General features: G+C 38.4%; 1 protein-coding gene across 3 annotated transcripts in view; it reads right to left on the minus strand.

Annotated features, from left to right (window-relative positions):
• The window catches only part of Ctl1 (choline transporter-like protein 1), a 290,689-nt gene that overhangs the window by 218,692 nt on the left and 44,348 nt on the right, over window positions 1-27,649 (minus strand). For all 3 annotated transcript variants that reach the window (XM_067151040.2, XM_067151020.2, XM_067151031.2), the window contains exons 4-5: window positions 7,567-7,701; window positions 7,374-7,484 (exon numbers count right to left, since the gene is read on the minus strand). In XM_067151040.2, the coding sequence (XP_067007141.1) occupies window positions 7,374-7,484; window positions 7,567-7,701 (246 nt within the window). The remainder of the gene's footprint in view (window positions 1-7,373; window positions 7,485-7,566; window positions 7,702-27,649) is intronic.

Below are 27,649 nucleotides of genomic sequence, written 5' to 3' on the forward strand. Positions count from 1 at the left end.
CAAAACTACTTCTCTCCAGTATTTGAAAATTTTGTAATCAAATCAGAAAGGTCAAATCAGTATTGTTAAGATTTTCACATGTAACGGTAAAAATTGGAAACGCACTATATGAGCTTAGGAATAGTATGTCATTCTAATTTTTGGTATAATTGACATTATCGTATGTGTTTAGTTTTCTGCTTCATATATATATATATATATATATATATATATATTTTTTTTTTTTTTTTTTTTTGGCTTTTGGGATTTGTTATTATTTTTTAAAACTTTTTTTTCTTTTTTTTTTCTTTCAGTCTATGTTTCCCTGATCTTGTAAAGCATCCTCTATTGTACCGTTAATTTGGTGTGATACCATGCCTTTGGTGATTTGTTGTAATGTAATCTCTTTTTGTCAGTTTCTCCGTACCTACATCCTATCTCATATGCGCATTGTCACAGTTCCAAGGCCACCTCGTATTTAATTTAATAACAACCACTTTGGTTTTCTGTAAAATAGTCATGTGAAATGTTAAATTCTATTAACTTAAATTTTATAATTTATGTAATATTATTTTTATTATTAGTCTTCGGTAACTCCTCGGTTTGTAGCAAAATAAAATTATTTTGTCCCGTTCTTAAATTTTCTTGTGGTTAATGCTCACATGTCTTATTCTCTTCCGTATTTGCTTCTTTTCTGTATCTTTTGTTGCATCACTAGACTCGTATCTCTTATCTTGTGGGGGCTTTAAATTTTGGAAGGCCTTGCCTGTTATTAAAATTAATTGCATGGAGTTATGCATCAATAGACAAAGCGCCATTTGATGAAAATTGAGATTTTAGCACTATCTTGTAGAGCAAATCTTGAACTACTTATAATAAATTCCCCAGTGTCTTACAAGAGGGCATTGGTTAACAGTAAACTCAAAACCTAAGCGACATAGCGGGAATCAGTGAAACTGTAAATCGCATCAGTAGACTATGTACATTCCATTTTGCATCATTAGACCAAGCACCTCGTTCCTCACATTGCGTCGTGGATGACAGCGAGGGAGCCTGCAATTTTGACAGTGCTAAGTTATTGACATAGTGATACACTGAGTGGTTTATCAAGTGATGAAGTTCAGCGATGTACCAAGTACTTCCGAAAGTGAGGAGAAGGACAATGCTATTAATGCAGCTTGCCAAAATGATTACGTCGGAGAATCATTCTAGAAGAACTTTCTAAGGTTAGTATCAAACTGAAATTATTGTACGGTGTCTAATACGGTAGTCTGAAATGTAATTAATATTTCTGTATCGATATATTTATTTGAAGAAGCAGCGAAGGCTTCACTGCAACAGTGTTTTAACATGTTATGCTATGTAATATACACCAAATCAGTGAATTCCAGATCAGAATAATGAATGCAGTGATTTTACAAATATTTAGCATGCCCTCAAATTTCATCAGCATTTATACACTGCAGAGGACTACGTAAACGTAATGAGAAACTGCAGGCGGAAAAACCTTTGTGGCCAAATGGAAAACCTATCTCTAAAGCCAAACTTGGAGACCTTAAGTCGCTGATGCACATAATACTTGGAGATGCCAAACAATTTTACCAGAAACTTCAAGGAGATTCTGACATCGTGGACAGCATAGATGGATTCAATGGACATCCTGATTTCGAGAGTGAATGAACTGAGAGTAACAATCTTATTACCTGTCCAGTGTTTTATATGAATTTATGGGAGCAAATATTTTAATCACATTTTCTGTTCCTGTTCTGTTCGACTGAGATGAGTAATTAAAATTCTATACTTCCTTTCAGAATCAATTTATTTTTCTTGGAATAAGGTAATCATAACCACATATACCAGCCTCCATATCCTTTACTTAGTTCAAGGGACTGCCAATCTGATGATGATGATGATGATGATGATGATGATGATGCTTGTTTAAAGGGGCCTAACATCTAGGTCAACGTCCTCTAATGGTATGAGAGACTGCCATTCTACTTAGGAACTAATGTGTGTCTAAAGCAGAACAAAGCTTACCCATAGGCTTGAAAATATCACGTCGGTACTGTACTCTCAGAAGATTATAGAACTATCGTGAAGGAAAATCCATAAAGAAATATGCACTGCATTGTATAGACTACAATGGTTCACTTCTTACTATTTGCATTTGACTCAGATGAGTTGAAATTCGTAAAATCAATAAGTGGTTATAGCAATGACTTTAGGGAATAGCCCCCTTCTAAAGTTTCTCCACCTAAAACTTGAATAATGTGCCGGAGTTGTGGCGCAGCTCACGATGGTTCAAGCACTCAACGCAGTAGGAGATTTAGGTTCTAATCACGACTGCGGTCACATATTTTTTCAAGACTTACACAGTAGATACTCAACAGTAAGGGGTTATTGGTGTAGCATTGTGATGCATTATTCGCAAGTGAGAAATACCTTAAATTGCATCAGTAGGCTAAGCACCATTTTTTCAAGAAAATCTATGAACTGAGAGTATAAAAATGTTGAAATTTGGTGATAAGGTACAATCTATTATCCTACAACACCAGGAATACCATGTTTAACAAAATTATGTTTGCTCGAATTAACACATAAACCTAGAATTATTGCAAGTTATAAATCTCATTCCATATGGACGGTTATCACTTTACAAATAAAAGTATTTATAAAATCCTTCTTATCAATACAAATCAAATCATCTGTTAGATGGAACAAAGTCTATACATGTTTCACCCTATTCTCAAGGCCATCTTCAGTAGCAGAACAATTATTACATAACACAAAAACAAATTAAAATGCTTGATGAAGTGAAATGACAATGATCATGATTAATGAATTAAAAACATATTGAGGTACAAAGTCCTCTCATATGAGTGGATGAAAAAGAAGTCAAAATACTGTGCGAAAAGAAAACTCAATCGACTTACATGTAATAAAAGTTGTTGTTTCAAGTGGAAACGACCTTATCAGTCTCAAGCCACATTGACAATTAAGCTTGTATGTGGCTTACCGTGTGTCTATGCTGATGCGGTTGGGTGGGGAAGAGGAGAGGGAGGGGCGAAGGGGGAGGGATGAGGTGAGGTGAGTCACGGGAGGGGGATGTTGAGGGAAGGGCAGGTCTTGTTCTAGAATGTCGGTAGTGAAACTTGTTTGTAGTAATAAATTGTTCACAGATAAGTGGGACAAAGGTTTCTAATAATACATTTTTCTTCTAGATGATTTCATTTAGGTTGTGCATGGGATTGTTATATTGGTCAATATCTATATAAATATCCTCCAGTATATTGAGTAAGGAACCTTTCTGTTCATAATGTAAGATCTTTAAATCCTGGTCAATTGTTGTGTATTTGTGATTTTTCTCCCTACAATGTTGAGTAGCGGCTGTATTTCAGGGCACTGAGATGTTCGGAGTATCTTATATTGAAGCTATGGCCTGTTTGTCCTACATACATTGAAAAACACAATTGGCATTTTAATTTGTATATCCCAGAGTTTGCAAATTATTTGTTGCCATTGACTGTATGAGAATTAAAAAATGTTTTTGCATTGATGTGAACGGTCTTGAAAGCTATTTTTAATTTGTGCTTTTTAAGATGTTTGAAATAGGATATATATTATTATTATTAAAGGTAAATGTGATGAACCTCTCCTTAGGGGAAGATTCTTTTTCTAAAGTGGTCTTGGGTTTACTTTTAAATTTATTAAGAATTTTGTTCACGAAAGCTTTACTGAAACCATTACCTTCAGCTATTGTATGAATGGTGCTGATTTCCTTTTTAAAATTCTTACGTGATAATGGAACATTAAGAGCTCTGAAAATCATACTATTAAAAGCTGTCTTTTTCTGCATCCCTGGGTGTAGAGAAGCCTGGTGAATTGTGTTTATTGTGTGCGTGGGCTTCCTCATACGAGAGGACTTTGTACCTCAATATGTTTTTAATTCATTAATCATGATCATTGTCATTTCACTTCATCAAGATTTTTAATTTGTTTCTGTGTTATGTAATAATTGTTCTGCTACTAAAGATGACCTTCAGAATAGGCTGAAACATGTATAGACTTTGTTCCATCTAACAGATAATTTGATTTGTATTGATGAGGATTTATAAATACTTTTATTTGAAAAGAAACCTAAAGTTAAACACGAATATCTCGTAACCAACTATTGGCGCTTGGTCTAATGATGCATAACGGCATCCAATTATGGCTTGGCTTGGGTAGCTACAGGCTTCAAGTTGTGTGTGTTGTTCTGTTTTTAATTGTGGATTAATTTTTCCCTTGTGAAATTCTACTTGGATGGGAAAATTTTCTGTCATTTATTTATTGTCATTTAAACTTGATTTATTTATCCGTGTAATTTTATTTGCTGTTGGAGCCACATTTTGTTTTGTGCATGTGTCCGTGTTCTTGTCATTGATCAATTATTGACGGGGAATTTATTGTAACAAATTTCAATTTTTAACCTGGTTTATAGTTATTGCATTTATCATGTAGGAATTAATTCAAGATGGATGATAATCTATTTAATAGTACTGATCTATGAACTTTCCTTATGGTCCAAGTAATTATAATTTATTTAATAGGTTGCAACCTTCTCAGTATTCTAAACTTTTAAGGTTTTAATTAAATATTAGTTATTATTTAAAGATATCAATTTTTTAATTTTCTAATATTTAAATTCATTGTAAAAATCTATGAAGGTATCAGTTTTTCAGCATCCTTAGTTTTTAAACAAATGGTTCGATTTAATATTACTTAGTAATTTATTAACTGGTATCTGTTTCTAAATTTTTTTCCATTGATTTTATTAATTTAAATCGTGCCAAGATTTGAACTGTATTTATGAAATTTTAATATTTATTTATTTATTTATTTATTTATTTATTTATTTATTTATTTATTTATTTATTACGTAAGTATTTCTCTCCAATTTTAACTTGGTCTCATTTTAAAATTTTATCAGTCACGTTGATCAGGCAACCCCTCAACTGTTGTTAATTTAAGATCCTGTCCTCTTTATTCCTTAATATTTCTGAGCCCTTCCACGTTTTATGTACGTATGCTACTGCCCCAAGGTAAGTAATTTTGTGCTTTCATGTTGATTTTGTCATTTCTCTGTATTCCTTCGGCATTGCAGAAAACAAACTTTTTCACAAGATGAAAGTTCAATATCACATAAAAAAGATGCACTGGGTATTCAAAGGTCTTATAAATCTTGATGTGGAGATAAATAATTATCTCAATGTTGGATCCTGTAGTCATATATTTTATAGATTAGGAAAATAGCTAGTTGTTAAAGTTTTTACATAGAAAAGATGAAGTTAAGCACCAGTGAGAAGAGAAATAAGTGCAGAATTGGAACAATTGAGTATCACAGAAGATGACTGAAGGTCTCATTAAATGAATGCTCAAAGAGTTCTTAAGGCAGCAAAGTTGTCAATCTGAAGGTCAAGTCGTTCTGAATCATATTTTAGAAATTCTCAGTTCAATGCGGAAACAGAGACATTTATAGAAAGTAAAAATCAATTTATGAGGTGGATAGGCTAAAAAGGCGTGAGAAAATATAATATAAAATTTCATACTGTAAAGTAGTTTCCCACAATATACCCTATCAAATGCCTTAGATAGGTCAATCGTGGCACAGCCCATTTGACCTCCCGAAACTAGGATATCTGCTAAATCTTGTTGGAATCCTACAAGTTGAGCTTCAATGGAATAACCTTTCCTAAACCCTAACTGCCTTCTATCGAACCAGTTATTAATTTTGCAAACATGTCTAATATACTGTAATCAGAAATAATGCTCTCCTAAAGCTTACATGTAACACATCAAACTGACTGGCCTATAATTTTTGGCTTTATGTGTATCATACATTCCTTTATACATGGGGGCTACTATAGCAACTCTCAATTCATTTGGTATAGTTTCTTCATACAAAAAGTAATCAAAAAATAAATACTTCTGATATGGTACTACTGTACACCTTTAGTACATCCTCAAACATCTTATCAATTCCAGCTGCTTTTCTAGTTTTCAACTTTTGTATCTTACTGTAAAAGTCTTTGTTAAATAAAGTCAAATAAATATTAAAGTTTATTTGTTCCACCTTTTCAATACATAACACGTAAAGTTTTTGTTATCGAAGGTAAATTTCAATACTTCGTTAGTATTAGTCACCTCTTCTATCTGGACATTACCCTTGTAACCAACAATCTTTACGTACTGCTGACTGAATACTTCTGTCTTCTGTAGATCCTCACATACACACTCCCCTTATTTATTAATGATTCCTGGAATGTCCTTCCTGGACTCTGTTTCTGTCTTAAAGTACCTATACATACCCTTCCATTTTTCACTAAAATTTGCATGACTGCCAATTATGCTTGCCATCATTTTATCCTTAGCTGATTTCTTCACTAGATTCAATTTCCTAGCACAGCAAGTTCCTTCAATTTCTTGTTACTTCCACAACCATTTCTAACTCTATTTCTTTCCAATCTGCACCTACTTCATAGTCTGTTTACTTCTATGTTAATATAGTGAGTCTTAACCATTCCTTACCACCTTTAAAAGTATATACGTGTTTTCACATTCTTCATCAACTGCTTTAAACCCACCCCACAGCCTGTTTACATTTTTATTTACTGTTTTCCACTGATCAGTTCTACAATAAACCACAAGAGAAACCTCGTCTCAACATGAAGTATATATTTAAATATATTTAGAAAAGCAAGTAAGCATGTAATTTGAAGTAACTGTTGATATCATGATCTAGCCTGTTGCTAATTCCTGAAAGATGCAGTATTTTTGCATTTGTCTCAATGCATAAACCAGAATAAACTGTAGTTTCCACCAAAGTCTCATGTATGGCTACAATAGTATAGAAGTTGCTGAGGTATGGGCAGTGCTGAGTAATGAAATTCAGAACACTACTGCATGCGGATGTTATGAAAAGTGCTACCACAGATTTGGCTGCTTTGCAATAAAACTTTCTGGCTCAGTGAGGAAAGCAACAGCAAACTACCTCACTCCTAATCATGCAAGGCCTTGTTATGGCCTTGTTATGGCACCACCATTGGTTTCCCTATAACCACATAACCTTTGGTGGTGCTCTTTGAGAATCTAACCAGCCTCTGAGCTGAAGGCTTAAGGCAGACAGATAGACTTCTAGATTTATGTGGAATTTGAACCAAAGGCACTTGATTACTCATTTCAAATATCCCATATGGAATGATGGCTATTCAAATCACACTCCACATTACTATGTTTAACTCCTGAAAATAACCTCACATGACATCTTCAAGTGTTTAACATTTCTGAAGAGAGAAAATAAGCAGTTATGTCTTGGTTTCTACATTTTCAAACGTTGAAGAAGAAACATTACTTACCTTGCAAATACAGGTACAGGTGGACAAGGACCAAGTGGCACAGTCACAGCATCATTCACTTTATCTGGGCCCCAATTATCTTGTTCAAATTTTTTAAAATTGAAGTCATACCTAAAATGTAACAATAGTATGGTGTTTTTACACAGAAGGTTGAGTTATTAAAATGTAATTCAAAATATAGAAACATACATACCTGCAGAGTGAGGAACCAGTTTGGTAATAAAACTTCTTAATATCATCCATTGAAGACAATGTCTCATGAGGACATTTCTTCACACATATTTTCAAGGAATTTTGAATGTCTTTTACATTCAAATAAAATAAATACCTGAAAAATATGTTAAAATATTCCAGTTTTCATCAAGAAAATATGCACAAACATTCCAGAAAATTTCTCCTTAAGTCTCCAATGAACATAAAAGGAACACAAACTCTAATTTAATATCACTGTAGAACAAGGACATGTCTAAAAGCACGCAACGGTGTCGCTCTATTACAAATCAACACAACGTTACAAACTCATTGTTTTAGATTATAATAAAAATATTAATATATTGAATGCCTTGATGAGAAGAAAGAAACTCCCAACTCTTACATCAACATGTCAACCATTTTGAAGTTATGTAGCTCTTAAGTAAACAATTGTTTCAACAAACTTGAATTATGAGTTTCAAATATCCATTTGCTACTTCCCTAATTCAGCTGAGAAAGACAAAATTTTAAACCTGTTTTAATGGTCACACAAAAAGGAATTTAATAAATACTTTTTGAAATAAAGTACAATAATTTTAAGTTTACCAGTTTTCTTGAAGAGTTAACTGTACTTGACTGTCTTTTCTATTGTGCTGATTTCTGAAAAGTTTTGGTGCTTTATGTTTTGATGGTTTTAAGCAGTATCATGTTTAGTTTTATGAGCGAATACATACATACATACATACATACATACATACAAACAGACAGACAGACAGACAGACAGACAGACAGGGTGTCCGAGAAGTCCTCGTACCCCTAGTTTCATACGTTTCATATTATAGTGGAATACTTACATATAAAAACTATGAATCCAGGGAATCTGTATGTGCACCATCATGCCTTACACAGAGTTCTATCTGTTTCCAAGTCCTCATTGACATCTTGCGGAGCATCTCAGGAGTTATGGAATGAAAGGCTTCCTCCACACTTTGGCGCAATTCTTCATTAGTCGTGTACCGACGTTGAGCCACATGGGACTTGATTATTCCCCATAATGAGTTGTCTGGCATGGTAAGGTCCGGGCTTCATTGTGGCCATTTCAACAGGGTTGGAGATGTTGGTGAGCCACGGCCAATCCAGCGGCCTTGAAATTGTTCATAAAGGAACTCGCGCACCTGAATAGCAAAATGTGCTGGAGCCCCATCCTGCTGTAACCACACATGATCCATGATTCCCTTGTCTTGAAGCTGAGGTATTAACCAAGATTGTAACATATGCAAATAAGATTTTCCATTCACATACCCATCAAAAAAATACGGTCCGGATAAGTGACGTGATGATATCCCGGCCCATACCATAACATGAGGGGGGGTCCTTTCCAACTCTTGCACATAATGAAGACTTTCCTTACACCAGAAAACCACATTCCTCCCCTGTGAACTGCGATATATCGTTCATTCATCAGAAAATAACACTCTTGAGCGCGACACGGCAGTTGGAAATTGTGCCAACAAAGCACGGCAGGCTGCAACTCATTGCTCCATGTCATTGTCAGATAATTCATTCACATGCATCGGCCTAAATCCTTTCATTTTCAAATGTCTTTTAATGTGGTCATGCATTGTTGACCACGGTACTTGAAGTTCAGCTGCTATTTTGCAAATGGATTTCAATGGAGACTGCTCAATTGATTGAGCGACGGCAGCACACATTTCTTCCTGCGTCTTCTTACGTCCACTATGCGGCCTGTCTTTGACACTGCCTGAAGCAAACGCACGTTTCTCCCAATCAAGCAGAGTAGCTTTACGAGGTGGGGGTTTGCCAAAGTGATCTCTAAATGCACTCATTATCACTGTCATTGTTTGCCCCATATATGCTCGTTCGTGCACCCACACACATGCCACTAATCGCTCCTCAACAGTGTAACTGTGTCTGCTTACGTCCGCCATGACTTAACAACTGAAATAAGACTGACAACAACGCTAGCAGCAAGCATACCAATACCAATAAAACAACTATTGAATTCCCCAATTATACAAACTCAATTGTCCTTGCTATAATATAACAAAAAAACAATAATATGAAACTAGGGATACAGGGACTTCTTGGACACATACACACGCACGCACGCACGCACGCACGCACGCACACATACATACATACTGCACCCATCTACTGAGTCCATATGAATTATCAATTTAATCAATGTTAGCCTTAGTTTGGCAAAGCAATATCAAAGGAAGTTAGGAGTGGAAGTCATGAGATAGCCAATTCAGTTTAAGGCACATACCAGCAATATAGTAATAGCACAGAGACTCTAAGAGCACATGCAATTTAGCTAATTATGCCAACAAGAGCCAAGCCTTCGCCAACTCCCTCACACTCAACCGGAAGTGCACAACAAAGCAAAGAAACCCCCAGGTAGCAGACAAAGGAGCAAGAAGTAGACATAGAAAGAAAATGAGATGCTACGGACAGAATGATACTTTACACCCCCCGACATAATGGTTTCGCCCAACCGAAAGACTGCGAAGTAGGAACCAGCCAATCAAAATGCCTGGGTTTACCTGTTTTAAAATCTGCAGTCCAGAATAGTCAGTTGATCTTGGAGCTGTGACTGAAGTTACAGGAATATCTATACGCTCCGAACTGCGGTGAATATTACAAAAATTTGTGTGCAAGGTTTCGATAGTAATTATATATTCTAATATTATAAATTAGAAAGTGTGTGATAGGAACACAATGTATGCAATTAGAACCACAAGATGGCGGAAAACACCTAAGATCCGTATTTGTGCTCAACAATACAGTGCAACCCCAACTTAGGAATTTGTGCAATAGCAGTGATTAAGAAGAAAGATGGAATTAAATCGTTCATTTCCAAGCAAAGCTACTGTGTCAGTGTTCTGCCCAGAAATTTTTGTCAGCCACAAGAGGAATACTACTAAAAAAATGTATTGTACCAGGAACACGGGTACATCAATTATTTCTTGAGTATTATGTGTTATAAATCAACAATGCGCTTCAACTCGCAATCAGCTGATGCAGGAGGTGGATAGGCCACCCTCTCACACAGGCCACGGCTAGCCCGTTCACGAGTGGCCTCTGCCAAGGACAGATGATGTCACAGATTTGAGAGAATTCCAAGTCAGAAAAATTAAATCATTGACAATAATTAACCTAGCGATGTGAGAGAAACGTCATTCTGTGTGTAACAACGTAAACGTCTCATTGTCCAAATTTTGTGAAAATGCGTGCAGGGATACAGGAGTTATTTCACAGAGAAGAAATCACGCCATCAGGTGATGTCAGAGTCAGAATCGTATAAAAGAGGGCCCTAGGATCGGTGAGTCAGCATTTGTTGTTCAGCAGCTGGAAGCGCTGCTCGTCAGGCTTTCCATATATCACCACGATGCTGCTCAAAGTGCTGAAGTCCCCCTGTGGGAGGGGGACACAGACAAAGAATACACCCACGGTATCCCCTGCTTGTCGTAAGAGGCGACTAAAAGAACCATGAGACTACTTGTAATTAGTACCACCACACGGGGAACACCATGGGCCGCTTTTACTTCCGCGTAATACCACTATGTTAGGTACAAAATAGGTTTGTGATTAGTAACAACAGAGTATGCTTCCGGTTTTTAGAGTACCTGTGATTAGTACCACTCTTTGAGCGACACCATGGGTGGGCAACACCATGGTTCTGGCTTGCCTATGATTAGTAACCACTCTATTAGGAGCACCACGGGATAGTACGAGCCCCTGTTGTTAGTACACTTCTGTGATGAACACCATAGGTTTGCGTTGTCTGTAAATGGCGCTGCAATGTGCGAAACACCCTAGGTCTGTATTTCATGTTCGAATTTCATCACCTGTGAGTAGTGTCATATTGTGTGGAATACCACGAGTCTGCGCTACTTTTGATTAGTACCGCAACATGACAAATACCATGGTTCTACTTTCCTAGCGATAAGTACCATTATGAGGGGTGGATGACTTGGATTTTGGACCCCGTTAGACTACAAGCGTCATTGATTCAGTAATATACTATAGAAGCAGTCCCTTGGTCAATAATACTCTTGTTTTACGTCAGTTTCTGTGAACGTGAGGCACTGCAGGTCGGATCCACTGATTGTTTTAAATTCATTTCCATCCATTCATTTTTCATCCTCACGCTTTGAATTCTGATCAGTGGCGGATTTTGGACTTTTACTTTTTCGTTACATTTTGTCTCATGATATAGATGTTGATTCCCATGATGGCCAAGCAGGCATCAATTTTTGGTAGTGAGACAAAGTCTCTCATAGTGCATTGGCACTGCCGGTGGCTTCAAGTAGCCTACGCAGGGGTCTCCACGGTATGCACTAGCCATGCGTCTTAGTAGGTGTGCTAGGTACCAACTGACGAGCCCAACCTAGCACACGGGGGCGAAACGCTGGCAGCCAGGAATGAGTTAGCTGGAAAATTTATAATGTCCAATAACGGACCATTTATATTAGTATTATTTCGTCTCATGTCGTACCATTAGCGGCCGTTGAACTAGATGTTAGGCACCTTTAAACACCAAGCATCATCATCATCATCAAAGTGCTAGAGTCTGCCAGAAACTCGTCTGAGTGAACTTTCTTATGTGAGTACAGTGAAAATTATAAATTTGTGTACCAGCGTGAACAAAGAATATTTCCAAGTACTTAAAACTTTCAATGAACTGTGGAAATTATCATTTTGCATGCCCACATGAATATAGAATAATATTTCCTAATGTTAAAAACTTTCAATTAACTGTGATACTTAGAACTTGCACGACCAAGTGTTTTAACATGTTAAATTATTCAACTGAAACATAGAAATATTTCACATGACTCAGTGAACATAATTTAGCGTGTTACAATTTACTTAAAGAGAAATGTGACGTACCTGTTATAAAATACAGTGTATTAAACATTTCTCACATTCATTTAAAATTCTATAAGTTAGATATTACTGTCTGATTCAATGACTTCATATTTGAATAATACAAATGATTTACAAACTGTAATATCATGAATAATAATAATAATAATAATAATAATAATAATAATAATAATAATAATAATAATAATAATAATAATAATAAATATTATATTATATTATATTATATTATATTATATTATATTATATTATATTATATTATATTATATTATATTATTATAATTAAAATTATAAATTTGTGTACCAACGTGAACAAAGAATATTTCCAAGTATTTAAAACTTTCAATGAACTGTGGAAATTATTATTATTATTATTATTATTATTATTATTATTATTATTATTATTATTATTATTATTATTATTATTATTATTATAACTTCATTGCAGCCAAATGGCCATATATAAGGCACATTAAACTATTATAAGTAAGCACCACACCACTAACATTAATTTATGTTTTACAATAGTCCATAAGGGATTTTCCTCGTTTAGCGCATTTGTTGAAATGGTAGCGTTCGCAATGGCCTTCACAGAACTTACAAACACAGTGCTCAGATGGGTCATGATAGCTCTGCTGATTACATAGCTTATGGGGAAAACCATGTATTGCCAACCTATTTAGAGCACTCCGCACATCATTGTTTGGTCCAGGCCAGCCATTTTGAGTAAGGCATCTGTTGAGTAAAATTCCAGGTCGATGTCCTCTCGTTTCTTCTGTCTAATTTGAAGCAGCTCTTGTTCCTGTTTTGTAGATGGGAGCTGCATTCTGATTTGTAGATCTTCCAATAAAAATGCCTCGGAGGCTAGTATGTATGCCAATCCTGAGGGTGACGTCTTGGAGATCCCCAGTGTTCTTTTCAGAAATCTAGCTTTGACATTTTCAATGGCCCGGATGTCAGATACTGTTAGGTGTTCCCAGATGAGCTCCAGCCTATATGTTAGAACTGGAAGTACTTTAGCATAAAATAAACTCGTGGCCGTGCTTAAGGATAGTCTCGTGGGATCTTAAGTATCGTAAATGTTTCTGATGGCTGCCAAAGTTCTCTCTCTTACATGACATTTGAAAGAAGTAGCTGAAAGTTGAAGTGTGATCCTAAATATTTAAATGAGCTCAAGACCTTCAAGTCTTTCTTTCCACACTGTAGTCTGTCATTGGCTGCAATTCTTCCCTATTTTCTAAATACCATCTGGACTGTCTTATTTTTTTAATTTCCAAGCTGTTTTTAATGGCATAGTCTTAGAGTTTATCCATTACATTCTACAATTCTTCCCTGTTGTTTGACCCTATAATAATGTCGTAAGCATATAAATACATTGTAACGGAGGTTTCACGGGTGATCATTGCGACGTCTGCCAAGGCAATTTTGAATAACATGGGGCTTAGAGGATCACCTTGGAGAACTCCATTACTGTGTTATGTTTGCTGAATATGTCTTGCTGTCATGTACAGTCACTTGGTTATATGCCAGGATGTTGTTTACTGCTATAGTCAGTGGGTTGTCATATCCTATCATATCGGCTGCTTTTAAAAGGAGCATATCTCTGTTCAGCAGATCAAATGCCTTTCTGAAGTCTATGAAGATTACACAGAATTTTCCTTTCGGATGTCTAATGCTGTCCTGAATACTGTCAATGAGATTTTTTACTGCATTTAGAGTTCCCCTTCCTTTCATAAATCTGAACTGTAGATCAGGGATCATCGTTCCAGCTGCTGCGACAAGTCTGTTATCCAGTATTTTTGCAAGGACCTTGTAGATGTTATTATGAAGGGCTATGCCCCTGTATGAGTCTGGGTCACTTCTATCTCCTTTGCCTTTGTATATCATCTTTATGACAGATTGTCTCCATCCATCTGGGAATTCTCCTTTTGCATAACACGTGTTGAATAAGGTGGTCCATGTGTCAAGCAGTATGCCACAAGTGTCTTTCAAGTTTTTGTTGAAAATCCCATCCGGTCCAACTGCTTTTTTGTCTTTGGTGCCAAGAATAACAGTTCTGACTTCCTCCTGTTCTATCGAATCTGTTACTGAAGCAACATTTCTTTGTAGAGGGAGAGCAATTTTAAGATTTTGCTTGTTTAGAATCTTTGAGAAGTAATTTTTGCCATGTAGTTATCGGGAATTCTGGAGTGGAGCCTGTTTTTTTCATCTTGAGTGCAATGAATGGATCCCTGAGGGCTTCTTGGGCTTGTGTTTGTGCCAGATCTTCAAAGTATTTTGCTTTCTTTTGCAGTAACAGCTTTTAGTACCCTTTCCTCTTCGGTGCATAATCTGTTAGTGTGGAATGGTCATTTGATTGTTGCACCTTATGGAGAAGGTCCAGGGTCTCTTGTCTAAGTTTATAATATTTGGAGTCAAACCAAATCTTGGCAGTTCTTGCTGGCTTCCGGATTTGCGATTCCTTGATAATATACAGCATTGTATCCAGTGCTGAATCTAGAAGACCTTCCTCAAACATCTGCAATATATTTTGCAGTTCGCCTTTTCTCCTTTCAAGAGTATCAGTTGATACATTTCTTGTGGTAATCCACTCCTTATTTCTAGACAGCAATCTTTCTTCTGCAACGATTCCTGGAAGGCAGGTATGTGTTTCCTTAGAGCGGCAACAGAGTCCGAATATAGGACTTCTTGATTGTATATTGTTAGGCAGTCCCCTTTCATAAAGGTTAAGTCTATGGTGCTTTTCCCATTACGAGCTATATAAGATACAGCTTCTGGCCTATTTAGCAGAATGTATCCCTCATTGTGTAGGAAGTCTAGCAGGAGTCTTGTCTTGTAATCGGGTTTGTTGTTTTGACAGTTCACATCGCTGCCAAAAATTACATTTCTGTCATCTCTAACTGTTGTAATGGATCTTACAATGTGCTCTACTGCATCATCTATTTCCTTTATGGGGCTGATAGATAGACCTATGATCGTCAATTTAACTGTTCGAATAATTACCATATTCTCTTCTATAAGTGTTTCCTTCACCTTTCCTATGCAGTCTTACATAGAAGATGCTGACTCCTCCTTCCGGTCTTCCTTTTTCTTTTGTGCTGGCTAGGGCATGCTTGCTATATAGGTATGATAGACTTATATGTTCCGTTAAGAATGTTTCTGTGGTTATGATTACATCAAACCGTTGCCAAAAAAAAATCTGAGGTTAACAAATAATTGACTTCAGCCCTTCAACGTTCCAGAGTAGAATATCCAAAATTCCTGATTTGTTCTTTGTTTGTGTCGACCTGTAGTCAGTATTATAAGGATGCACTTGTTCTTTGTCTCCGAAAAAGAAACGGGTGCACGATAATTTCCTTTGCCCAGAAATTGGGATCTTGTAGAGAGTCAAGAAATCTGAAGTCTACACCTAGTTTAAAAGCTTTACTGGTTCCTTTAGCTGGCAGTATTTCACACTCAATATCTCCCTCGATTCTGTTTGTTTGGAGGAAGTCAATTATATATTCCGATTTTGTTCTACTATGCAGTTTACCCATGTAAATCCATGCCTTTTTGGGGGCTGCCTGAGATTGTGAGTCAGTATTCTGGCTGCAGCCAATCACTGTGTTCCTCGTGTACAATTATTTCTAGTTTCTTTAGCTTTAGATCTTCCTTGGTAAGTAGTCCATGGTCCTGCATCGTATTGAGTATCCTTATCCCTGTTGCATTCTTCCACGCATTCCCCTCTTGATACTGGATCTGAAATAGAGTTATTTTCATCCTTACATACTTTTGTGTTGTTTCCTTGTTGGGTTTCTCGTTGTTCTATTTGGGGCTCCCGTGGCTTCACACTGTCGGAAGGAACTAGGGCTTGGTGTTTATCGACCGTCAAGCGATCTATTGGCTTCTCTTTGATTACGAATTTCCCGGGTAATCAATGAGCTAATTCTTTTTTTAGTGTGGTTTGTATTTCTTCTCGTATTCTCCTTTTGAGACCATTTTCCAAGAATTCTAGTACTTTTTGTATGTTATCCTCCAAAGACTCTAGATACTTTTCATTTGAAATTTTCTTTTTCAATAACCGGAGTTTGCATTCATTACAAAGCCAAGTTAATTTGCAGTTCTTTCGCTTAAGTACAACAAATTCAACTCCGGTCATTCCACAACAGTCAATATGATGCCATCTGTTGCAGCCTTCACATTCAACAGTGTCCCTGTTACTGCCAACCTCCTCGTGACAGATGTGATAAATGTAAACATGTTGAGTATGAAATTCACCTTCTGCACCTATAATCTCTTTCTCTTTGCTGCCCAGCATTGTCGTATATTCATGTTGCTTGACGAAGGTTAATTTGACAATCAACTTGACGTAGTAAGATCTCAGATGTTAATATACGTATAAACGCACTTTCTACACCTAATATCACTCCACTGTACCGCAAAATCACGCAAGAATAAACTTGAATATACTGCTAAATCAAGTAAAAACTTACACTGCAAGTATCACTCGTGACCACTATACACAACATCATCACTAACTATATAAATGTGTCTTTTCGATGTCTGAATGCATATCCTCGTTTAGCGCATGTGTCAAATGTTCATCCCCTATGTATGTGAAAGGCATACCACAGTACGTGCATGAGTACATTTCCTCTCCTGCGCAAGTGAGATGAGTAAATGCCTTACCACACTTGATGTATAAGATAAGCGTTTCACCTCTATGTGTAACTCCCTGCTGCATGCACTGGAAGTGTTGTAGGCGAGTTGTTTCACTGTCCAACAGACCGACATGTAGCTCTAGCGTGTTATGTACCTTATTGAGGTTAGGAGCCTGCAGATATTTTGTGTACCAACCTTCTAATTTCTCCCATATTTTTCGGTTTTATGGTTGTTTTATTCTGATGTTCATGGTGTGGGTTACTCTAGTCACGTCCTAGTTCGTGAACCATGGACAACAGCTGAGTGGCCTAGTAAGTGGTCCTGAGAGTCGGGATACCAGTTGCTATGGAATGGAAGTGGGCATCTCGGACATATTCTGAGTCATGGCCCTCTTTGTGCTCAGGCGGCTAGGACTATACAATCCACTGGTGGTCCCTAACTCGTTAGAGGAGAGATCCTCACTTGGATTATGTATAAGTAGGGTAGCATCCTGCTTCATGAATTTACCGAGCTCAGAACATTTTAAGCAAGCCTCGGACCTATGGGAGTAACGGAGTCCCACTCCCATTTGACAGGCGAGGGACTCCTTGGAAACAACTTAACGAACAAAATGGAATTCGATGGGGAGCTATCAATATTAATGGGGCTTATGGAAGAAAGAATGTAGAACTGGCTGAGTCAGCAAAGAGGATGCATCTGGATGTGCTAGGAGTAAGTGATACACGGGTAAGGGGAAATAACAAGGAACAGGTAGGAGATTATAAAGTGTACTTGACGGGTGTTAGAAAGGGAAGGGCAGAGTCTGGGGTAGGGCTTTTTATCAGAAATACCATTGCACGCAACATAGTTTCTGTTAGGTACGTAAATGAGCTAATGATGTGGGTAGATTTGGCATTTGGAGGAATTAAGACGAGAATTGTCTCAGTGTATTCACCATGTGAGGGTGCAGATGAGGATCGAGTTGACATGTTTTATGAAGTACTGAGTGACATCGTAGTCAGGGTCAACAGCAAGGATAGAATAGTGCTAATGGGCAATTTCAATGGGAGAGTAGGAAACAGAACTGAAGGATACGAAAGGGTGATTAGTAAATATGGAGATATGGAAGCTAATGGGAATGGGAAGTGTTTACTGGACTTCCATGCTAGTATGGGTTTAGCTGTTACGAATACATTCTACAAGCATAAGGCTATTCACCGCTACACATGAGAGGCTAGGGGCACCAGATCCACAATAGACTATATCTTAACCGACTTCAAATTCAGGAAATCTGTCAGGAATGTATGAGTTTCTGGGGATTTTTTGATGCTACAGACAACTGTCCAATCTATAGTAAACTAAGATGTCTAGGCCTAAGGTAGAGGAAATTAAATCTGTCTGCAAACGAATAGGGTAGAAAATCTCCAGAACAAGGAAATTAGACAGAAGTACATGGATATGATTAGTGAGAAGTTTCGAACAGTAGACAGTAAGCAGGTTCAGGATATAGAGAGAGAATTGGTGGTATACAGGGATGTTGTAGTAGAAACAGCAAAGGAATGCCTAGGAACAACTGTGTGTAAAGACTGGAAAAGGCGAACATCTTGATGGAATGATGAAGTCAGAGCAGCTTGTAAATGAAAATGGAAGGCTTATCAGAAATGACGCCAAACAAGGGCTGATGCAGATTAATTGTACGTAGATGAAAGAAATAGAGCGAAACAAATAGTTGCTGAATCCAAAAAGAAGTTGTGGGAAGATTTTGGTAATAACCTGGAAAGGCTAGGTTAAGCAGCTGCGAAACCTTTCTGGACAATAATAAAGAATCTTAGGAAGGGAGGGAAAAAGGAAATGAACAGTGTTTTGAGTAATTCAGGTAACTCATAATAGATCCCAGGGAATAACTGCAAGGTGGAGGGAATATTTTGAACATCCTCTCAACGTAAAAGGAAATCTTCCTGGTGGTGTTGCGAACAGCCAAGCTCATGGGGAGGAGGAAAATGATGTTGGTGAAATTATGCTTGAGGAAGTGGAAAGGATGGTAAATAAACTCCATTGTCACAAAGCAGCAGAAATAGATGAAATTAGACCTGAAATGGTGAAGTATAGTGGGAAGTCAGGGATGTAATGACTTTATAGAGCAGTAAGATTAGCATGGAGTGTTGGTAAGGTACCTTCAGACTGCACAAAGCAGTAATTGCACCTATCTATAAGCAAGGGAACAGGAAGGATTGCAACAACTATTAAGGTACCGGTATCTCATTGATTAGTATACCAGGAAAAGTATTCACTGGCATCTTGGAAGGGAGGGTGCGATCAGTGGTTGAGAGGAAGTTGGATGAAAACCAGTGTGGTTTCAGACCACAGAGGGGCTGTCAGCATCAGATTTTCAATATGCGCCAGGTAACTGAAAAATTATATGAGAGAAATAGGCAGTTGCGTTTATGCTTCGTAGATCTAGAGAAAGCATATGACAGGGTACCGAGGGAAAAGATGTTCGCCATACTGGGGGAGTATGGAATTAAAGGTAGATTATTAAAATCAATCAAAGGCATTTATGTTGACAATTGGGCTTGAGTGAGAATTGATGGTAAAATGAGTTCTTGGTTACGGGTACTTACAGGGGTTAAAGAAGGCTGTATTTGTATTTTACATGGATCATCTGCTGAAAGGTATGAAATGGCAGGGAGAGATTCAGTTAGGTGAAAATGTAGTAAGCAGTCCAGCCTATCCTGATGACTTGGTCTTAATGGCAGATTGTGCCGAAAGCCGGCAGTCTAATATCTTGGAACCTGAAAATAGGTGCAATGAGTATGATACGAAAATTAACCTTTCGAAGACTAAATTGATGTCGGTAGGTAAGAAATTCAACAAAACTGAATGTCAGATTGGTGATACCAGGCTAGAACAGGTCGATAATTTCAAGTATTTAGGTTGTGTGTTCTTCCAGGATGGTACCAAAGTGAGATTGAATCAAGGTGTAGTAAGGCTAATGCAGTGAGCTCGCAGTTGCGATCAACAGTATTCTGTAAGAAGGAAGTCAGCTCCCAGACGAAACTGTCTTTACATCGGTCTGTTTTCAGGCCAACTTTGCTTTACGGGAGCAAAAGCTTGGTGGACTCAGGATATTTTATTCATAAGTTAGAAGTAACGTGATGTTGATTATGCTTGTTGTTTAAAGGGGCCCAACATCTAAGGTCATCGGCCCAGAAGTAACAGAATGAAAGTAGCAAGAATGACTGTTGGTACAAACAGGTAGGAACAATGGCAGGAGGGTACTCGGAATGAGGAGATAAAGGCTAAGTTAGGAATGAACTCAGTGGATGAAGCTGTACGCATAAAGCAGCTTCGGTGGTGGGGTCATGAGAGGCGAATGGAGGAGGATAGGTTACCTAAAAGAATAATGGATTTTCTTATGGAGGGTAAGAGAAGTAGAAAGAGACCAAGATGACGATGTTTAGACTCAGTTTCTAATGATTTAAAGATAAAAGGTATAGAACTAAATGAGGCCACCGCACTAACAATTGATTTAAAAAATCTTATAGGTTCCACCTTTTTCAATACAAATACAATGGGAACAGAAGTTCTTAAGAAATGTAAAGGGATAGTACAAGATGTATCATATCCCTATATTAACATATGCATCAGAGACTTGGACTTTGACATCAAGAAATTAGAGTAAAATTCAGGCCAGTGAGATGAAGTTCCTGAGGAGTATTGTAGGAAAGACAAGGAGAGATAGAGTAAGAAATGTTGAGGTCAGAAAAGAGATAGGGATGGAAAAAGTGAGTGATAGGATGGAGAAGAATAAATTGAGATGGTTTGGACATGTTATGAGGATGGAGGATGGAAGCATACCAAAACAATTGTTGGAGGGTACAATAGAAGGAAAGAGGGCAAGAGGGAGGCCCAGAGCAAGATGGATAGAATTTGTCAAGAACAGTATAAGGAAAAGAAGACTGGACTGGAATGCAATTACTGAAGAGGAGTGATAGAAGGAGAGACAACAGTGGAGAAGTGCCATCAACACCCCAACCTGGCAGGAGCTGGGCATGGGGAAATGATGATGATGATGATGATGATGATGATGATGATGATGATGATGATGATGAGGGATGCATTATTTGAATGTGCAAGGTTGGATGGTCATATCAACGAAATGCTAGGCTCCTAGGTCATTCTGACCAGACTTTTCTGCCATGTTGAGGCCAGTGGATCTGTGAGGGCACACACATATGGCAACTGGGCTCAGGATACCCTCAACTGACCACCAGGAGAGATCATCTGATTCTTAAACAAGCAAGAGCAGGTCTGTGTCTGCCATCCAGGCAGATGTAGCACCATTGTTATAGGACCCCATTTCCGCCTGAACCGTTTCTGCTTAGAGGAAGAAAATTTAGTCTTACGGTATCCATTACATGCCGTGCCATTGACATCTGCCCACTATCATCTCCATTTATAGTAGTGTTGTGAAAGACAAACCTGGACTGCTACAGATTGGAACAGAGTTGTCTTTACTGACAAATTAAGGTACTCTTTGTGCACTGACAATGGCTATGTTCATGTCTGGAGGCTTCATGATGTGCAACACAATGTTCCACTGCTGATGTACTGATTTGGGAGGCCACTGCATATGACAATCGGTCACCCATAGTAGTGATATGAGGGCAATTGACAGCACAGCAATGTGTGCAGGGCATCCTGTAGCCACATGTTTTGCCCTTCACGATAGGGCTTACAAAATGTGTTTTCCTGCAGAATAATGCTCTGCTGTACATGGAAAGGTGCCTCCACAACAATGCCACACTTCTGTGGCCTGTCTAATCACCAGATTTATCGCCCATTGAACATGTCTTATGAGCCCCTGGCCGGTCCAGTCTTTTACAGTAACAGAGAAGACCGTACAGCCAGTCTGGCGGCGAGAAATAACTCGACCTAATAAAAGGACCAGCGGCTTCATGTGGATGAAGCTGCAGCTGCAGAAGGCGCCTGTACTCCATGTTAGGAACGGCCTCATCATATACTGGCAGCAGCAAAGAAAATTCCAGTGCATAAATTGTCTACATCTAGAGCACCAAGAGACAAACCCTTCTCTCAGCAAATTAAACGTAAACTTAGTATCCTCAAAAAGAACATCACTGAAAAATTAGAGTACTCAAACTCCTTCTCCACCTCTGAAATCATGGTCGCTCGGAAAAATGTAAAAGCCGGCAAAGCTCCTGGAAGTGATTGTATACATCCAGAATTTCTCCTGCACTCTGAGAAGTACGCAAAACGATGATTAGCAGAATTCTTCTCGGATATAATTCGTACAGTTCAATACAAAATAAAGCAGTTGAATATCATTGCAATACTCAAACCGGGTAAACCACATGACCATCCAAAGAATTGTTATCCTATTGAATTGCTGAGTGTGAGCTTCTCAAAAGGCTGTTGTACAACAGAATTTGCCAAAAGGTTTTTGAAAATCTACCTGTTGAACAAGCTGGCTTCCACCCAAACCGCAACTGCACTGATCAGGCCTTATCTCTCACCACCTTCATAAAAGCAGGACATCAAATGAAGTCTTGTGTAGGATGTTCTTTGCCTATTAGGTGAACCCATAGCATCTTTTTTTTTTTTTTAAAGTTCCTGGTTCCGTTGTTCTGTTGGATTAGCCCTTGGGTTGTAGATCGGTGTGGCATAGCTGGTTATGAATGCATCTAAATTGCAGTTTTCATCTTTACCATCTTCTTCCTCACTGTCACTACTATCACCAGCTTTCAGGTCTGTTGCTTGCACATTCTTCACCTTTCCTCTCTAGTTCTTTTTCCTCTTGATTTTCCAAGTTCCCTTTGCTCCCATTAGCACAAATTACACTGGGCGAGTTGGCCGTGCGGTTAGGGTGCGCAGCTGTGAGCTTGCATCCCACTGTCGGTTGCCCTGAAGATGGTTTTCCATGGTTTACCATTTTCACACTAGGCAAATGCTGGGACTGTACCTTAATTAAGGCCACAGCCGCTTCCTTCCCACTCCTAGGCCTTCCCCATCCCATCGTCTCCATAAGACCTATCTGTGTCAGTGCGATGTAAAGCCAATCTTTAAAAAAAAAAAATTCCTACCTTGAAGAAACTTTTCCGATGTGCGTCCTTTGTTACAGCTTTCCAACCCAAGTCAATCCATCACACTGCATCTAGTACGGTGGTACGGTAATAGATTCAGTGAGATCAAGAGGCACAGAAGACAGTGACAATGTTTGCTATGAGCTGTCTCAGTATTAACTGTCTGTACTTGCCTTTGAAAATATGAACGATACCTTGATCATGAGGGTAGGAGACAGAGTAGTGTTTGGGGGAAGAACACTAACTGGACTGGACTAGTTCACGATGGGAGGTTGCACTGCCTATGAAAAATAAAACTTTCCTTTCTGGTTCTTTATTTTCTAATTTTTTTTTAAAACAAGCCAGTCGGTCACAATTTCTCATATCATCCAAGTTTTTACATTAGCTCTCCATTCCACTGGTAACTTCCTAACATCCAGTCCTTAAAAACAGGGAGGGTTTGATGCCTTTCCAATAACAAGAGGTTTTGATGTTTCACCTGTCATATTTCAGTTGCATAACATAGTCAGATGCTGTTTAGAAATTTTTTCCTCTAGTATATTTTTCTCCCCAGAAAACAGTTTTGTCAGTAAGAGCACAAAAAAAAAATACCAGTTTCATCCTCCTTAAATGTCTTCTTCTATAAACTGCAATAATGGAAGAAACTTTGCAGGGCAGCGACATTGGCAGATTTCCCCACACACAGTTTTGTATCTAATGTTGTGTCTAACTTGAAATTTTTCCAGCCAACCTTTCAAAACTTCATAGCCAAGCTCTCTTGCTACTTCCTTAGATTTTCTTGAATAATAGGATCGGAAATGGAAATGCTTTGCTTCTTGCAGCAAAAAAACTCTCACACAGAACTTTATCAAGAGTAAGACCTTGAGTTTTAACAAATTGTTTTTTTCTATTGTCATAACTCTTCTCGCATCTGCCTCTGCAGAGTAATGGCTAGCGCTATTAGCTGCCATCGTTGGATGCCTGTGTTCCATTCCCGGTACTGCACAAAAATTTAGGAATGGCAGGAGGGCTGCTATGTGGTTAAAATGCTACGTGCTTGATAAGAGTTATACCATCTTGGTACGAGGATACGAGTTAACTTTACGGTTCTCGTGCCACTGTTTTAATTGCTGTCTTTTTGTCAGAGAATTGATGTCTTTTCCACACCAAAGTTACCAGTGTTACCACACACACTCTCTCTCTCTGATCTTGTTTTTCTGCCCATGCACTCGATAACTTTAATCTTTTCCCAAATTGTTAAACTTTCCCTTTCAGATGCCATAGATCTATAGACTGAAAGAAAGTGACTACACAGAGCTACTGGGCCACTTTGTTGCCTCCTTGCCTTGGTATTCTATCATTAGCGTTAAAAGTGGACTTCCCTGTGTTGACATGATGAGTACCAGATTGGTGACGTGCCTTTCAAATCCCTACTATTCTCCAGACCACCTTTTAAACAGTCTAAAGTGGAAGTAACGTCATTGCCTCATCACACTCGCCGTTGTTGCCAAATGAACCGCCGCGTGATTCAAAGTTGTACTCCAGCACTATAATACAGCACAGCTCAGGATTCTACGTCGAGTACATTTAAAAGAATTAATACTTGAACGTATGCATGTTAGGATCCTGTACATTCTTTTAACGGCTTACATCTTTAAACAATTGATTTACTGACTTACATTTTTAATGTACTAACTACAATTTCACGCGTAAAGCATTGCAAACAAATTCTTTCGACATACACAGTAAGCATTATATTCATTAAATTATTATTATATATAAAATTTGCTGGGGCCATCAAGGACCACGTTAAGTCTTGTTGCATTTGACACTGAACTTGGCCTTCTTTAGAGCCCAAATTTCCCTCATTCTTTGTGAGTGGGCCTGCTTAAGCTCCTCTGTCCAAGGGGCACCATGTCTTCTCCTCAGTTGCTCGTCTCGGTTTAGCCCGTTTGTCAATATTTTCTTGCGGAAGAGATCTCTGTTAAGGGCGTCTTCAGCTGAGATATGTAGCATTTGCAGGCCTTCTTTGGTATTTCTAAACCAGGGAATTGTGGTTTTGGGGTTTGAATCAAAAAAGTGAAAGATTTCTTTAGTTAACTTTCTTCCGTCCATTCTTTTCAGATGACCGTAAAATCGTGCCCGTCTTTTTCTGATTGTGTCGGTTTTTTCTCTATTTTGCTGTAGACTTCCTTGTTGGATCTCTTTTGATGGATTCCATTTCTGTACTTCGATCCCAAGATTCCTCTCACAATTTTGCGTTCTCTTTTCTCCAGTTCTTCAAGGAGTCCTTTGTTGGCATTTAGAGACAGGGTTTTGGCTGCATATAGAACTACTGGCTTCAGAACTGTTTCATAGTGACGTATCTTGGTGTTTTGGGAAAGGCATTTTTTGTTGTAGATTGTGCGGGATGTTTGGTATGCTATTTCCAGTTTGCGTACTCGCTCCTGAAGTGCTTCTTTGTCCAGTCCATTTTTCATGATGATCTCACCCAGGTATTTGAATTTGTCTACTCGGGTGATGTCCCCGTATTTTGTATGGAGTTTTGGTGGAGCCTCTTTGATGTTAGTCATTACTTCTGTTTTCTCAAACGATATCTGCAAACCAGTTTGTTCGGCAATTTCCTTTAAAATTTCAACTGGAACTCTAGCGGTTTCTATGTCATTTGAGAGAACAGCAATATCATCGGCAAATGCTAAGCAGTCTGTTGCGATCCCCTTGGATTTGGTTCCTATTCTCAATGGACTGTAGTTGGTTTCCTGTAATCTCACTCGCCAGGTTCTGATGATCTTTTCAAGAACACAGTTGAAGAGTATCAGGGATAGCCCATCACCTTATCGGACTCCTGTTTTGATGTCAAAGGAATGCGAGAGACATCCGTGGAACTTCACCTTGGATTTTGTATCGGTCAGGGTGGCTCTAATTAATGCCAGCAGTTTCAAATCAACTCCAAATTCATTTAAGATGTTTAGCAGGACTTCCCGGTCAATGGAGTTGTACGCTTTCTTAAAGTCCACAAAGACAGACACATACTGCTTGGACCTTAGTGTACAATATCTGATGATCGTTTTGAGATTTTGGATCTGTTCAGCTGTTGAGCGACCTTTTCTGAACCCTCCTTGGTATTCACCTATTTGATGCTCGACTTGTGCTTCCAAACGCTCCAGGATGGCAAGTGATAGAATTTTGTAAGTCACGGGTAGCAAAGATATTCCTCTGTAGTTGTTGATGTTCTTCATGCTGCCGTTTTTGTGTAATGGATGGATCAAAGCTATTTTCCAATCTTTGGGTAGGGTCTCCTTGTTCCAAATTTCTTCTATTTGCTTTTGCAAGATATCAAGTGATTCCTCTGGGGCATATTTCCATAGTTCTGCTACTACTGAGTCTTCCCCCGGCGCTTTGTTATTTTTGAGATGGGCAATGTGTCACTTGATTTCATCTCTGTCGGGTGGTCTGGAATCTGGGTACCTGAGTAAGGGTTCCTTGGTCTCAATGGCGCTTTGCGGTTTAGAGCAATTAAGTAAATTCTTGAAGTAATCTGCCAGAATGCTGCAATTTTCTTCATTTGACGTCGCCAGTGTGCCGTCCTTTCGCTCAATTCATAGAGATGGTGGTTTATAGCCAATGAGTTTGCATTTGAAGGTTCTGTAGTACTCTCTGCTTTCATTCTTCCTAAAGTATTGTTCTATCTTTTCAATGAGAGAATTTTCGTATTTACGTTTCTCAGTTCTGAACACCCTAGCTGCTTGGGCACGTTGGGTTTTGTAGGTTTCCCAATCATTTTCTGATTTCGTAGAGTAGTACTGTTTCCACGCATTGAGTCTTTCTTGGAGGACTGTTTCGCAGGTACTATTCCACCAGGCATGCTTTTTGCTTCTCTTGATTTCTACAACGTCTTTGGCGGCCTCAACAAGGAGACTTTTGGTGTTGTTAAAGTCACAGTCATTTGGTCTAGCCTTCTCCTGGAACTCCTCGACCCTTTGCCGAAGTTTATCATTGTCGAAGCGTGTGATCTCTTTGGTTGTCTTCCTTGTGTTTGCGGGAATTGGTTTGAATTTTATAAGAGACATATAATGGTCTGAGGCCACATTGATGCTTTTCTTTACCTTGACATTCATAATCTCAGGGCTGTTTCTCCTGGAGATTGCAACATGATCTATTTGGAACTCTCCGAGAGCTTGGACGGAAGAATGCCGAGTCATTTGCTTTCTGGGTAGATGGCGAAAGTGGGTCAACATGATCTGGAGGTTGTGATTTTCGCAAATGGACAGCAGTCTTTTGCCGTTGGGATTGGTTCTTTTGTGAGCAGGGTAATTTCCTATAACTTTCTTGTACTTCTGTTCACGACTTAGTTGGGCATTGAAGTCACCCAAAAGAAGCTTGACATGGTGTTTGGGGATTTTGTTTAATTTTTCATCCAGTAGGTCCCAGAAATTATCAACTTCGTCTGGATCAGACTTGTTCTTATCGTTT

Source organism: Anabrus simplex, chromosome 1 (genome assembly GCF_040414725.1).
Source record: "Anabrus simplex isolate iqAnaSimp1 chromosome 1, ASM4041472v1, whole genome shotgun sequence".
NCBI classification, from domain to species: Eukaryota; Metazoa; Arthropoda; class Insecta; order Orthoptera; family Tettigoniidae; genus Anabrus; species Anabrus simplex.